The sequence below is a fragment of the Mastomys coucha genome, unplaced genomic scaffold (genome assembly GCF_008632895.1).
Source record: "Mastomys coucha isolate ucsf_1 unplaced genomic scaffold, UCSF_Mcou_1 pScaffold21, whole genome shotgun sequence".
In the NCBI taxonomy this organism is placed as follows: domain Eukaryota; kingdom Metazoa; phylum Chordata; class Mammalia; order Rodentia; family Muridae; genus Mastomys; species Mastomys coucha.
Genome location: NW_022196904.1, coordinates 148,759,523 through 148,772,658, shown reverse-complemented (window position 1 = coordinate 148,772,658; position 13,136 = coordinate 148,759,523). Strand labels below are relative to the sequence as shown.

General features: G+C 45.0%; 1 protein-coding gene across 1 annotated transcript in view; it reads left to right on the top strand.

The window, feature by feature from the left end:
- Window positions 1–13,136, top strand: part of Pcsk5 (proprotein convertase subtilisin/kexin type 5) — a 416,074-nt gene that overhangs the window by 373,279 nt on the left and 29,659 nt on the right. Inside the window, exons 26-29 of the mRNA XM_031389877.1 lie at window positions 1,099–1,235; window positions 2,595–2,795; window positions 9,650–9,727; window positions 12,240–12,435. Coding sequence (XP_031245737.1) covers window positions 1,099–1,235; window positions 2,595–2,795; window positions 9,650–9,727; window positions 12,240–12,435 — 612 coding nt within the window. The remainder of the gene's footprint in view (window positions 1–1,098; window positions 1,236–2,594; window positions 2,796–9,649; window positions 9,728–12,239; window positions 12,436–13,136) is intronic.

Here is a 13,136-nt window from a genome sequence, read left to right as displayed (position 1 = left end):
GGAATGACCACACAGAAACCAGCAGAAATTCTATACCTTTTCCTCTAATGTTCCCTACCCTTTACCCTGTGCTCCTCCAGTCCAACTCTGTCCTGGCAGAGTCTTCGAGTTGACCCCTGTACAAATGCCTCCCCTGCACCTGCCTCCCACCCCCATGACACATGACACTCACCAGATCATTGATGTGTGTGTGCTTCATAAAACCCTTTGAGAAAGAAATAGGCTGAAACAGCATGCCCTATAACACTAAGACACAGCATGAGATAACCGTTTCAAGAAACACACACTTATGACATTTCAGGCTACTTAGCATCAATGACTAGTTGATGGAGTGCTGGACAATAGAAGCTGTTAAGAAGGAATGCAAACATTTTCCCTGATGACTCACCGAGGCTTTGAAATTCACCAAAGAGCAAGAGTCAGATTTACTCCACTGCTCCTCCAAGTGAATTACAATATCTTGCTATGTAACGAGTACGGCAGATCATCTATGCAAGAATCCATGTATGTATATGCATATGTATATATTAAGAATCCATGTATGTGTATGCATATGTATATATTAGCATGTGTTGAGGATGTCAAGGTACTTCCTTGTTATTAGTGGTCACAGACATTCCGGTAAGTTGCACAGACCCAATACTGGGCTGTTTCTCACTCTCTAAGAGAACTGCACAAGCTATCTATTCCAACAATCTTTGGTTAAAACTCCAGTCTTACCTTTCAAGAGACATTGGACACCTGATGCTTGAACATTTATTCCTATGAGTAGACATTAAAAATCAATAATGCCTTCCATGCAGAGTTTGTGTACAGACTTGAAGAAACTAATACTTAACAACCAGCACATAAATCAGTCTCAGGGACCCTCTTCTTCCAGCACCCTCCCAGCAGCACCCCCTCCCCATAAAGGGGTCCTCTGAGGTACAGAGGAGGTAGCAAATGCCTTGGTTTGATTGGGCAGGACAGACCAAGTGCAGGTTTCTGACCTTGACAACTTGTTCAGTGTGCTACAGATAAATGAGTATGAGGAGATCAAATCATGGTAGTCCTAGCACTCCAGTCCTCCTCATGGAAACACAGCATCTTCTCCCCTAGGTTTGAGCAGCATTGCTATAAAGCCTGCCCTGAGAAGACCTTCGGTGAGAAATGGGAATGCAGAGCCTGTGGCACTAACTGTGGCAGCTGCGACCAACATGAGTGCTACTGGTGTGAGGAGGGCTTCTTTCTCTTGGGTAAGCTGGAAAACGGTGACCCACTGGGAAGGAAACACTGCGGGGTCCCAGCAGGCCATCACTCAATAGGAGCAATCATAGGATGGAGTCTTTGCAGGCTGGTGTCTCCACTTCAAACAGAAATTTTAATGTGGTTTGAAAATAAACATTAACTGAACTACTTCCTTCTGCATTTAGCATTGAAGCAGAGTTCACATTTCACTAATTAACCTCAAGAATCTCCAACTTGGTGGGAACAAGAGAGTCAAGTAAAAACTATGAGCACTGAGATGGGGGGAGACCTGAAAATTAATTTTTCAGAGCTGAAGTACCTGGCTATTCAGAACAATGGCCCTTCTATTGAGGCAAAAACTTGGAGAAAAGAAAATCATGTTACAGATTCATGTGTACTAGATAACTGAACAAGAGCCATTGTCTTAAGTTTTGGTCAGCTCGTTGACTTCGTTGGAAAGATAATGGGGAAAGAGTTTTGCTATGAATCTTCCAGCTGGGAACTGGGTAGACCATTGGCCTTGAGTGTTGAGAATGGAGAATACCACAGACAATTTCAGTGAATTCAGTGAATCAGTGGTTCCCATTTTCTCCCTCTCTGCTCATGCCCCTGTGCTCCCCCTCCCAATATGTGTGTGTGTGCACATATGCACACACATGTGTGTAGCATCTTTGAGAAGGTCAAAGAACAACCTTAGGTTGCTTCCATCTTTTATTTCAGACAGGCATTCTCATTGTCCTGGAATTTTGTCAAGCAAGCTAGATTAACTGGCCAGTGAACTTTTAGGGATCTACCTGTCTCCCTATCTCATCTCTCCATCAGTGAGTTTAAAGGGACCCTCCAACACCCACAGTACCCAACTTAATTATAAGTTTTAGAGGTCCAAACTCAGGTCCTCTTGCTTGCAAGACAAACACTTTACAGCCCCTCAATAATTCCCTTCCTCTCTCTTTTTGAGACAGAATCTCTCAATGCAATCCAGCTGTCCTAGAACTTGTTCTGTAGACCAGGGTGGCCTCAAACTTGCAGAAATTCCCCTGCCTCTGCCTCCCTAGTGACAGGATTAAAATTATGTGCCTCAATAGTTCTCTTCATAAAATCATTTTATTTCTAGTTTATTAAGGCTTAGAGATATTAAAATCTTTATTCAATGCTCCTTGCCCTTTATACTTGGCAAATTTATATTTAAGTTAAAAGAAAAAAAAAACATATCGCATTTATGAATTGAAATAACCTAAAGCCATCTTGATTTGCACACATGCAATAAAAATGTCCTGAAAAGTCCTTCGGTATCTGGCTTTGCATAGTGCCAGAAACCCAGCTGGCCAGAGTCCCTCCTTCATGTTTGTTCCCCTGATTGTCCAAAGGTGGCAGCTGTGTGCAGGATTGTGGCCCTGGCTTCTATGGAGACCAAGAGTTGGGAGAATGCAAGCCCTGCCACCGAGCCTGTGAGACTTGCACCGGCTTGGGACACAACCAATGCAGCAGCTGTCAAGAAGGGTTGCAGCTATGGCATGGGGCGTGTGTCTGGCCTACCTGGCCCCACGTGGAAGGCAAGGTCTGGAATGGTAAGTACCTGCCAGAGGGAGGCCCGGGATCTCCTCTGCCTTCCTCCTTCTTTGGCACTGTTTCTGAGGAATGTTTTGAGGGAGAATCACACTTGTTCCAAGACTCCTAAGTCTCAGGGAGTTTGTGAAACTCCCAGGTAGGAAGCTGAAGTAGGCCCGTGGCCCATAAATGGCACAGCAGAGGAGAAAGTGACATTGATCTAAAGAGTGACATGGGAAGTGGCCTGACTCCCCTCTTCTTACAGGCTCCAGAGCAGCTTCTCATGTGTGCGTGTCTCCACAGTAGAACAAACCTTCATCTCTGGGGCACCTTTTCAGTGACCCTGACACATTTGGAACTGACAAGCTCTCTAGAGAGCTGGCCCAGGTCTCTTGAAAGCTGCTCTTCCTAGCTGGGATGGTAGCACGTATCTCAATGGTACAGGCCTTGTTCGGTTGGGTGCATGGGGCTCTGGATTTGATCCTCAGCATGGGGGAGGGAGAACATTTCCCTCCCAGTTAGAATAAGTGGAAAGCTCAGCCTTCAGAGGAAGTTCAAGCAAGGGAGTAGAGATGGGAGCTGGGACTCTGGGGGGAGCTACAGGTATCCACTCCTCTGTGAATCTTTAGACTTGGCCTCTGCACCTCTGCAGCCCCACTATGGGCTTCCTTCAAGGTAATTATAATCTTTCTATGACATCTTCCATGTCTAAGAAGGTTAAAAACCCAAGTCCTTTGCTCTCATATTTCGGGGAAAGGCTCCACTCAGTACAGAGTCAGTGGCAGCTGTAGGAGGCCACACAGGACAAGGAAGAAGGTGTCCTACTGGTTTCAGAGAAAGGGTGTCTCAGCTGCTGTCCACTATGACACTTCTGCACATCTGACTTTCCTAAAGACAGAGGCCAAAAGCCAGAGCACCCCAGGCTGTTTCCGGCAGAGAGCTAAGAAAGTTACTCCAGATTGGGATATCTTCTGTGAATTATAGTTGGACCAAGAACGCTGAAAACGAGTTGGTCTGGCATGCAGGCTTTAAGAGGTGGTCCAAGCCAGGAGGGAAACGATCTGGTGCTGTGTTTCTTTCTCTGAACATCTGTATTTTATCTGGCGTCCAGATGATGAAAAGGCACAGGGAGCCAAGAGTCAGAGCCGACTCGATTCCCCAAATGATTACATGTCTCTTCAACTGGACTACGCATTTTGCAAGCAAAAAAAAAATCAGACTTTGATTGTTCCCCTTTGTCAGAGCACCACACCCACCCCTCCACTCCCCACCCCAACTCCTCTGAAATCACAATGCAATGTTTTTGAAAAAGAAAAATTTACTCCATTCAGGGGCCTCACACTAATAAGGGAATAGGGGAGAAGAGAATGTTTCTTATGTCGGACGGACTAAAGCAATAAAGTCAATGACATAGCTGCACTTGCCATTCCTGTGATCTATGAAATAAGACATGCAAAGCATGAACAAAGAGGGGGGAACACTTGCTCACTAAGCAAGGTGAAGCTACAACATGCCTTCCCCAGCGAAGCATTGAGAAGGCTAGTAAATGGGAAATCCATTCCATTAAGTCTGGGGAGGATAGGTACCAAACACTTCATCCTTATCCTGCCTTCTTCCCCCCAAAACCAGGTCAGGACTGTAATAGGAGAGCGGAGGGTTCCAGAGAGTGAGCCCTAATTAGCCACACCTTTCAGATGATGGGAAACAGATTTCAGTCATTCTAGGTCAATCCCAAGGAGACCTGAACAAATCACAGAGTGTTTACAAGGGAATGTAGCTGCCTAGGTGGGAGCAGCCAGGTCTGCAGCTTGTTGTCTGGGGGTGGGTGGGGGGGGAGACTTCAGATATAGGTAGGAAACTAAAATGGCCTGAACTTCAGCCTGCTCCTTCTCCCACTGCTTCCAACAGAACATAGTCATGTTTACATCCCAAGGCCATGGCCAACTCATGGGTCTGAGTATTCTGGGAAGGAGTGATTCTTGAAACGGGATCACTCAATTCTTTCCTTAGCATTGTGGCTAGTCAGGATGATAGTGACATCAGCCATCCTTTTTTGTCACCTACCAAGAGAATGAGTTCCCCTCCCCCTGCAGAATCCAAGGATGGAGAGGACACGGCTCACCAGAGCCTGCCAGGCAAATGCTGCAGCTGACACCCTTGAGTCCCAAGGATGGCAGCTCTCCTAGGTTTTCTAGCCATCAAAAAAAAAAAAAAAATCACAGAAAGGCCCTCTATCCTACTCACTGAACATTGTAAAGGTGACTTAGGACATAGTTCCTAATGTCAGAAGTACTGAACAGGTGATCTGCATGGGGTGTTGTTAAAACGTGCAAGAGCAACAGGCTGTCAGCTTCCAGAGACATGGCTTCCGCAGACCCAGGAATGCAGTTTCTCCATCACTGCAAAGCATTTCGCTCTGCTGAAGTTCTTTGTCCTCTGGTAGTCTGGAAAAGTTCCTGCAAGCATGCCTGAGAGCTCCCCAGCCCACCTATTTCCCTCATGGATTAGAACCAGGCCATAGCAGGCTCTAATTACAGATTACAGAGAAGGACCAATCTACAAAGCACTGCTTGGTGAACCACCTTTTTTTTTTTAATCTCTGACCACATCCTAACGACTCATCAACTCATCTCTAGCCGCTCTTTTGATCTTAATTCCCAAGCTCTGGGAAATGCTGGAGTAGGCGAATTTGTGGGAGGAAAGTCAACCTCTTTGTGAAGAGATAAATGTTGCATAACAGTAACTGCAGATGGCTTTGAAAAGCCACAGGTACCTGATTCCTAGAAGGGATTTATCCATCTATGCCTACAGTTGCCTCAGAAGGGAGGGATGCAGGCATTTTTAATTACTTAACCAATAGGAAAGCACAGCTCAAGGAGCTGGGAGATAAGTGATCCTTTGGCTCAGTAGTACAAAGGGGACCATTCGCACTGGCTTGCGCTGATGCCTCAGCATCCAGGAACTGTATACATGCATTGTCAGGCTATCGACAGCCTAAAATTAGCTATGGCAGAAATGTTTACACCAAAGAAATGGGCAACACTACAAGTCAGTGTTGTCTCACCAGCAGAACCCCACTTTGATCTCTCTCAGATGACTTGAACATTAAAATTAATTGCTCAGAAACTTGGGCCCCAGCACTGCAGATAGGTGACAATAAGATTGACCAGAGGAAGAACAGCAAGCCTAGAGTCAGCAAGCCCTGCATTCAAATCCTGCCCTGGCTACTCACTGCAGTGTAACCCTCAAAAGTTCTTCCTCCTCTCTGAGCCTGAGTTCCCTTATGGGTAAGGAGAGTTTGAGATGGCTGCGTAAGTCGTCTCGTACCTGAGAGACCATTTACATCTCGCAGAGCATGAGGAGTCCTGTTTTCTGATCCTTTGACCAGACCGAAACACCAGTTCCCTTACACAGCAGTATTCTCTGAGTCACACGGGAAAACAACCTGTGGGAAGTGAAGAGGCACTGAAGAGTAGTGGTGATCTAAAAAAGATAGTCGGAGATTGCAGGCGTTAGCTAACCAACCAGGATGCCTCTTTGACAGGCCGTAAGTGCAACCTCTCAAAGATGTCTGTGCAGCTTCATTATAGTAGCAATCACAACAAGTATGTGGGGCTAAGCAATCTATAAATGTAACCCCTCCAAAAAAAAGAGATATGATTCATACAAATACATATGTGAAACATTTACAAAGATGCCTTCCAAGGCTATGACAAGAGGAACCATCTATAGCTGTAGTGCTGAATAGCGCACACAGCCCCGGTGTCCTACACGAAGAGGGTGTGAATGATTCCAGTCCACAAGCCCTTACATCTCAGGCTAGATCTGTACGGCAAAGAATACACAGCAGATATTTCTGGGAGGTGGGGGCATAGGTGAAGCTTATTATCTTCTTCATGGTCCTTCTATCATTAAAACAAAACACTTTATTTTTTTAATAAAAAAGAAGCCGTGCCCACTGAAAAGCCATCTTTGGTGAGGAGTCTGCTGCAGGATCGACGAAAGTGGAAAGTTCAAATCAAAAGAGGTAACAGGGAAGTAGGGAGGAGCCCGTCATCGCCCTACAGGCATCTCCACTGTGCAGAAAGCAACCCTAGTAGCCACAAGGCCAAGGCAGTGGGGATACGGAAGCCATGAGAAAGGAGGCAGGAGGGCCGTAAAGAATCAGTGAACACTTGGGGAATCTGTGCGACCCGACTGCAGAGGTTCCTGTTACATCTAAGGTCATTCCCAATGCGCCGAGGACCATGACTGGGAAAGGCCCTCGAAAGAGCCTATATGTAGCTACAGCTGGAGCTCAGCAATAGGGCACTGCCTAGCAACCATGAGCCACTGGGCTCCATCTCAACGCTCTAGCCCTGCAAATCTTTAAAAAGACTAAAGAATCAACACCTGCCTTCCTGGTTGCTGCGGTGTGGTTTGATGTAGCAAAGACTGGGAAACTGAACAGCTATGAGAAGAGAGATGAAAGGTGTTGTACTTGTAGAGTAAAATATTAGAGTAATCAAAAGGGACGAGGAGATCTTAAAGTCCCAGCAAAGCCTGCTCCCCAAAGATGACTTTTATCAAAACTAAAGCAAGCCAGGCATTATGGAGCATGCCTGTAATCCATATACATAGGAGGCAGGGATGGGAGGCTCACGAGGTCAGGGTCAGGCTAGACTATATAGCAGGACTCTGCTTCAAAACAAACAAACAAACAAATAAGCAAACAACAACAACAAAAACAGGCATTACACACAAATAAAACCAAACCCCACAATACAAAGTGATCAAAGTGTGAATAGATTCAGGGTGCAGATATATATAATCATGTGACTATATGATAAGAAAATAAGAAGGACCCTGACTTTCTACAGTTGCCTCTGGCTAACAGGTACCATACTTGGTTGAAGAGATTTATTTCCCTTTCTTTTTTTTTTTTCTCTTTTTCATTAGTGTTAGCAAGGCTAGAATTTCTAGAGTGGGGTAAAATGGGAACCGTGAGCAAGTTCACGATTTACTGTCTGAGACTGGCTTTTACAAACTACTGGTACTGCTTAATTCCTGTGAACTGCTTGTTCAGAGCTCCCTCTGCTGGATACAAGGGGACACTGACGAACTCTACACTTATTTTAATGCAGGAAAACAGCAAAATTGCCAAATTGTTAAATATATATAATTAAAAATTTGTATCTATGGATACCCACTGAATTTCACAAATACATGAAAAAATAAAGCTCATATCTTTGTAAATCAGACATCTCAGTATAAAATGAGAAAGTCAGCCTGTGGGCAGACACAGCGTAGCTTTGCAGGTAGGCTCAAGGATGGTGACTCTCACTCTTGGAGCATCCCAGCATGCCTCTGCCCTCCTGATGCCTCTTCTTATGGTCCAGTGCTGTCTCCGGGTGAAAATGCCACAGGGGCAGAACTGCATTTCTGGGAAGCCTGTAGACTTTTGTGACAACTGTTGTCACTGGACTCCATATTGGCTACTTAGGTGTTCCCAGTGTCTCCTCCCACTCCGGGAAGAAACTCTTAGTCCATCGTCAGCTCTCACTATATGCTGTAAATCCAGGGCAAACTTATCACTCCAAACTACTACAAAAGTCTTGCCAATCAGTGTGGCGGCTTGGGCAGTCATTTAGACACACATGAATTATGTATGTATATGCATGTTGCTGTGTGCATTCTGTGTGCATATGCCACATAGTTTTTTTTTTTCACATCAGTCCTATCTCCTATCAATCCGTACTCCACCTTAGTCTCTTCCCCAGCAAGGCAGCAGCTTTAGAATAATAAATGCCTTCATAGAACCAAGACAGACAACCTGGTATGCACTTCCCAGTGTGGACTGAGGGGGAGAGGGAAGGAGGGAGAGGGAGGGAGGGAGAGGGAGGGAATGAAGGAGGGGGAGAAGGATTAGGGAGATCTCAGAGATGGGGTGGAAGAACGATTGAGGGAGAAGAAAGGAATAAAGGGAATAGGTGGGGCTCTATTACTGAGCCACCATCTAAGCACTTAACACGAAGACTGTCTTAACTGAACTAGTGTGTTAAACACTTCCTACGATGTCTTACTGAGCACTGTGCTGAGTAAGCACTTCAGACATGCTGTCAGCGTCAAGCAGGAAGTACACTGTCTCAGTGAACTTCACGCTTCCTCAAGGGAGAAACCATTTTCTCTCCTTTTAGAGACACAGAAAGTAGGACTCTGAGAGTTTAATTACCGTATCCATGGTTACCCTACCCAAAAGCAGCACAGCTGGGATCTAAGAGCGGGTGTGAGTAGAGGGCCATCTACACCAGCCTCCCAGGAGAAGAGGGTCAAGAAAGAGAGGCACAAGGAAAAGAGGAAAGAATCAGGGTCACTAAGATCACCTGGGACTAATTCCCCTGTGGGAGATGTGCTGGGAAGGTCTCCCAAAGTATACTGAGCGGGGTAGGCAAGGCTGCCCTGTGTGTATGAAAACGTGTCCCAGGAGCTTTCTGAGGTGGCTTCCTGGGAACGCTTGCCTTCAGATGCTCTTGGAGGGAAAGTAAAAGCACACAAGCACGTGGACACACAGGCACACAGACAGACAGACAGACAGACAGACAGACAGACATTCAGCTACATGGTATGAGCATATGAAAGCAGAACGACTTGTTACCTCAAATATCCGCCCCCAATCCCCTGTAATGTTAAGACTCCCCCGTCAAGTTTCAAGGGAAATCCTGATAATCAGTTTCCAAGGAATGAGTAAGAAAAAGAATGACTAAATTCTAGATCATACCAATTAGCTGTGTAAAGTCGAAAACGGGAGCTGAATTACAGAGACAGGAGCCAAGTTACTTCTCTAAAACTGTAAGGCTATTCAAGGTCAAGTCTGACTTGTTTCTTGTCCATACAGATGCAACGAGTCAATATCAACCTTGTCACTCTTTTTGTAAAACCTGCAATGGATCTCTCTGCACTTCGTGTCCGACAGGTCAGTGCAGAGGGGGAAACAGCGGTGGCAACTGAACCTGGGCACCATCATTGCTCCTGAATGTCAGTGGTGGTTTGTGATCAGATGCAGGATATTGATCTAGGCCCATCACTGGGGCTTCTGCAGACATACAGGAAGTCAAACACTGACCATTTGTAAAACTGAGCTTCCTGGGTCAAAGAGATATACGATGAAGCTTTGGGTTGTGTTGTCCATAGAATATGCTGGAATCTGTGGGTATGTCACAGTTCAAGTCTCTTGTTCTTTTATCTTAGACAAATGAAGTTAAGGTTGAGGATAAGTATAGGGATGAACCCATTGCCTGCGGTCTCCTTTGTCATCATCGATTCTGCATTTAGTGCTGGAGGGGAGAGAGAGAAACAGGATGGCTTGTTTCCTTAAAACTTACCTAAGTTATGGAAACACTGGGCATAAATAACTTCCTCAAGATAGATTGCCTATGTAGAGCATTAGCATAATGTCATTAGGGACTGTAGAGATGGTCTAACACAGTAGATAAGAACACATACTGCTCTTGCAGAGAACCTGAGCTCATTTCCTAGCATCTACAATTGGGAGGCTCACGATTACTTGTAACTCCAGTTCCTGGGGTCCGATACCTATGGCCTTTGTATGCACCTGTACTCACATGCATATGCACTCAGACATATGTGTACAGATAACTAAAAATAAGATAAAAATACATCTTTACAAATCATCATTAGAAGAGCCATGTGAGAAGGCACAGTGTTATGAATAGAATCAGCCACTTATTCTCCTGCAATGTGTTCCAGTACTTTCTGTGAATATCTGAGATACCGACAGACCCAAGTCTGTATGTGCTGATGTTCTATACATGCATTCCTCTGATCAACTTGAGCTCACAAATCAGACACAATAAGAGAATAACAATAGCTAATAATAAATGGGAAAATGTAATAACATACTGTAATAAAAACTTTATAACTTCAGAACATTTACTTCTGCAGCTTTCACTTATTATTTTGGACCTGAGCTGACCCCAGGCAACTGAGAATTTAGATAAAGCCCTGAGCAAGGTCTGTTATAGTGAGATTAGACACAAGGCTGCATTTAACATGATAGATGTGTCAAGATTGTGAGCACATGAGCAGTCACACCCAAACACTGAAAGATGTTTAGAATTTTAGAGCTGAGATGGTTCTAAATATGTTGATTAATTGATTGATTGATTGACTGATTGATTGAAATCATCTCACTATGTAGCCCTGGCTGGCTTGGAGATCACTATATATAGCAAGCTGACCACAAACTCACAGAGATCTGCACGGCTCTGTCTCCCAAGTGTTGGGATTTAAGTCACTCACCATCACACACCACACACACACCCTTTTTGTAAATTTCTATTTCATTTATTTATTTATTTGGAGGCTGTTGTGTGGTGTGCACAGTATGAGCATACATGTGGATATGCAGGTGGGAGCCAGAGGTCAAACACGAATGTTGTTTCTCAAGACATTCTTCCAGTTTGGTTGGGGGGGTTGTTGTTGTGGGGTTTTTTTTTTTTTTTTGGTTTTGGTTTTGGTTTTGGTTTTGGTTTTGGTTTGGTTTTGTTTTTGTTTTTTGGGGGGTTTTGTTTTGTTTTTAGACATGTCTCTCATTGGCCTGGCACTCACCTATTTGGCTGGTCAGTGAGGCCCAGGGATCTTCCTTTCTCTAAGTCCTTAGTTCTAGGAGTACAAGCATTCACCATCATGCCCGGCTTTTTATGTGAGTCCTGGGGCTTGAACTTGTGTCCACACCCTTGCACAGTAAGCACTGTCCTGAGATCTCCCAACCCCTTATTTGTGTTTAAATCTTTATTACATGTATTTATTGGTTTATTTATCAGTATGGGTGTGCAGTGTACACATTCCACAGCTTGCATGTGAGGACATGAGGACAACTCGCAGGAGTTGGTTCTCTCCTTCCACCAGGTGGGTCCCAGGGCTTCTTCAGTTCAGCTCATCAGGCTTGGCAGCACCCTTACCTGCTGAACCATCTCACTAGCCCACATTTGTTTTTTAAGGTAACAATAGCTGTCTTTCTGATTAAGCACACATAGAAGAGGAACGTTATGTTCAAGGAGAACATATCTGGAAAGGTTGCTTGCATGTCTATCTCATTCATTCCAGATGGGTGGGGATCGAAGGAAAGAGGAGCAGTGTAGTGTCTCACACATGCCTGCCGCAAGACTGGTCAACAGGGCAAAGCGAAGCTCTAGAGTGACTGATCTCTGATGTCAGACTGTGCAAAAGAAGCAGGGCAAAGCCTCCTATGGCTAATTTCCTTCCTATCCATTTAACTAGTTAAAGGATGAATAAATAAATAAATAGTTTACAAGAGTGATCTGGTGTTTCAAATACTCAGACTTTGAAAAAGGATATATTAAAAAAAAAAAAGCAAAGCCTCTATGTGTGTGAGTCCTCTGGATGAACGTGATATCAGGATCGACCATGACTGCCGTTCTCTGTCCTCGTGTCCTGATTTCTAGGTATGTACCTGTGGATGCAGGCCTGTGTTCCTTCCTGTCCCCAAGGCACTTGGCCATCAGTCACCAGTGGCAGCTGTGAAAAGTGTGCGGAGGACTGTGCCTCCTGCTCTGGTGCCGACCTTTGCCAACAGTGCCTGAGTCAGCCGGACAACACTCTGCTCCTCCACGAGGGCAGGTGCTACCACAGTTGCCCAGAGTAAGTCTCCGCCTACCTCTGACGTCATCTGCCTGCTCATTCTCCAGGGTTCCTCTGAGCACCTCCTTCCTCTGGGCAGCAGAACTCTCTCTGAACACTCAGAGCACCCGAATAAATAATACTTGTTGACTGTGACATCACCGTGGGCCACAACAGCCAAAATTTTACATAAGGCCAGATGCCCACTTCTCCCTGGGACTCGTCTATGCATGAGTTTTTGCTTCTGTGACAGTAGTCATGTGACCTGTGTGGCTCGGCAGTGGAGATGTGTTCTTAGAAGGACATTTTTAGGAGATGTGATCCATCTGGGTGATTTGCACGCTGTTCTTACGCAAACTTAGATACTGTAGCCTCCTAAACACAGAGTCTATATGGTATGGACTGTCACACAGGAAGCCCCTTATTGACCAAAACATGTTTGCACGGTGCCTAGCTATTCCTTTTCCACCTTGCATCAGTAATTGGATGTTCTCAGTTATCTTCTGCATCGGTGCAGAGTTGTGATACGAGCCTCTTCTAAACTTTCAAGCAGGTGAGTTGTGAGTTATATATAGCAACAGTAGTTACTTATTTATTGATTGTCCTCTCACTTAAAATCCCATTAGAGTTCTGTGAGAGGAAGGAGTTGGTCCAGGGGACTGTTGGCTTCACCAACAGGATTCACCTGTGAGGGAAGAGAAAAACAGACCAGAAGTAACAAA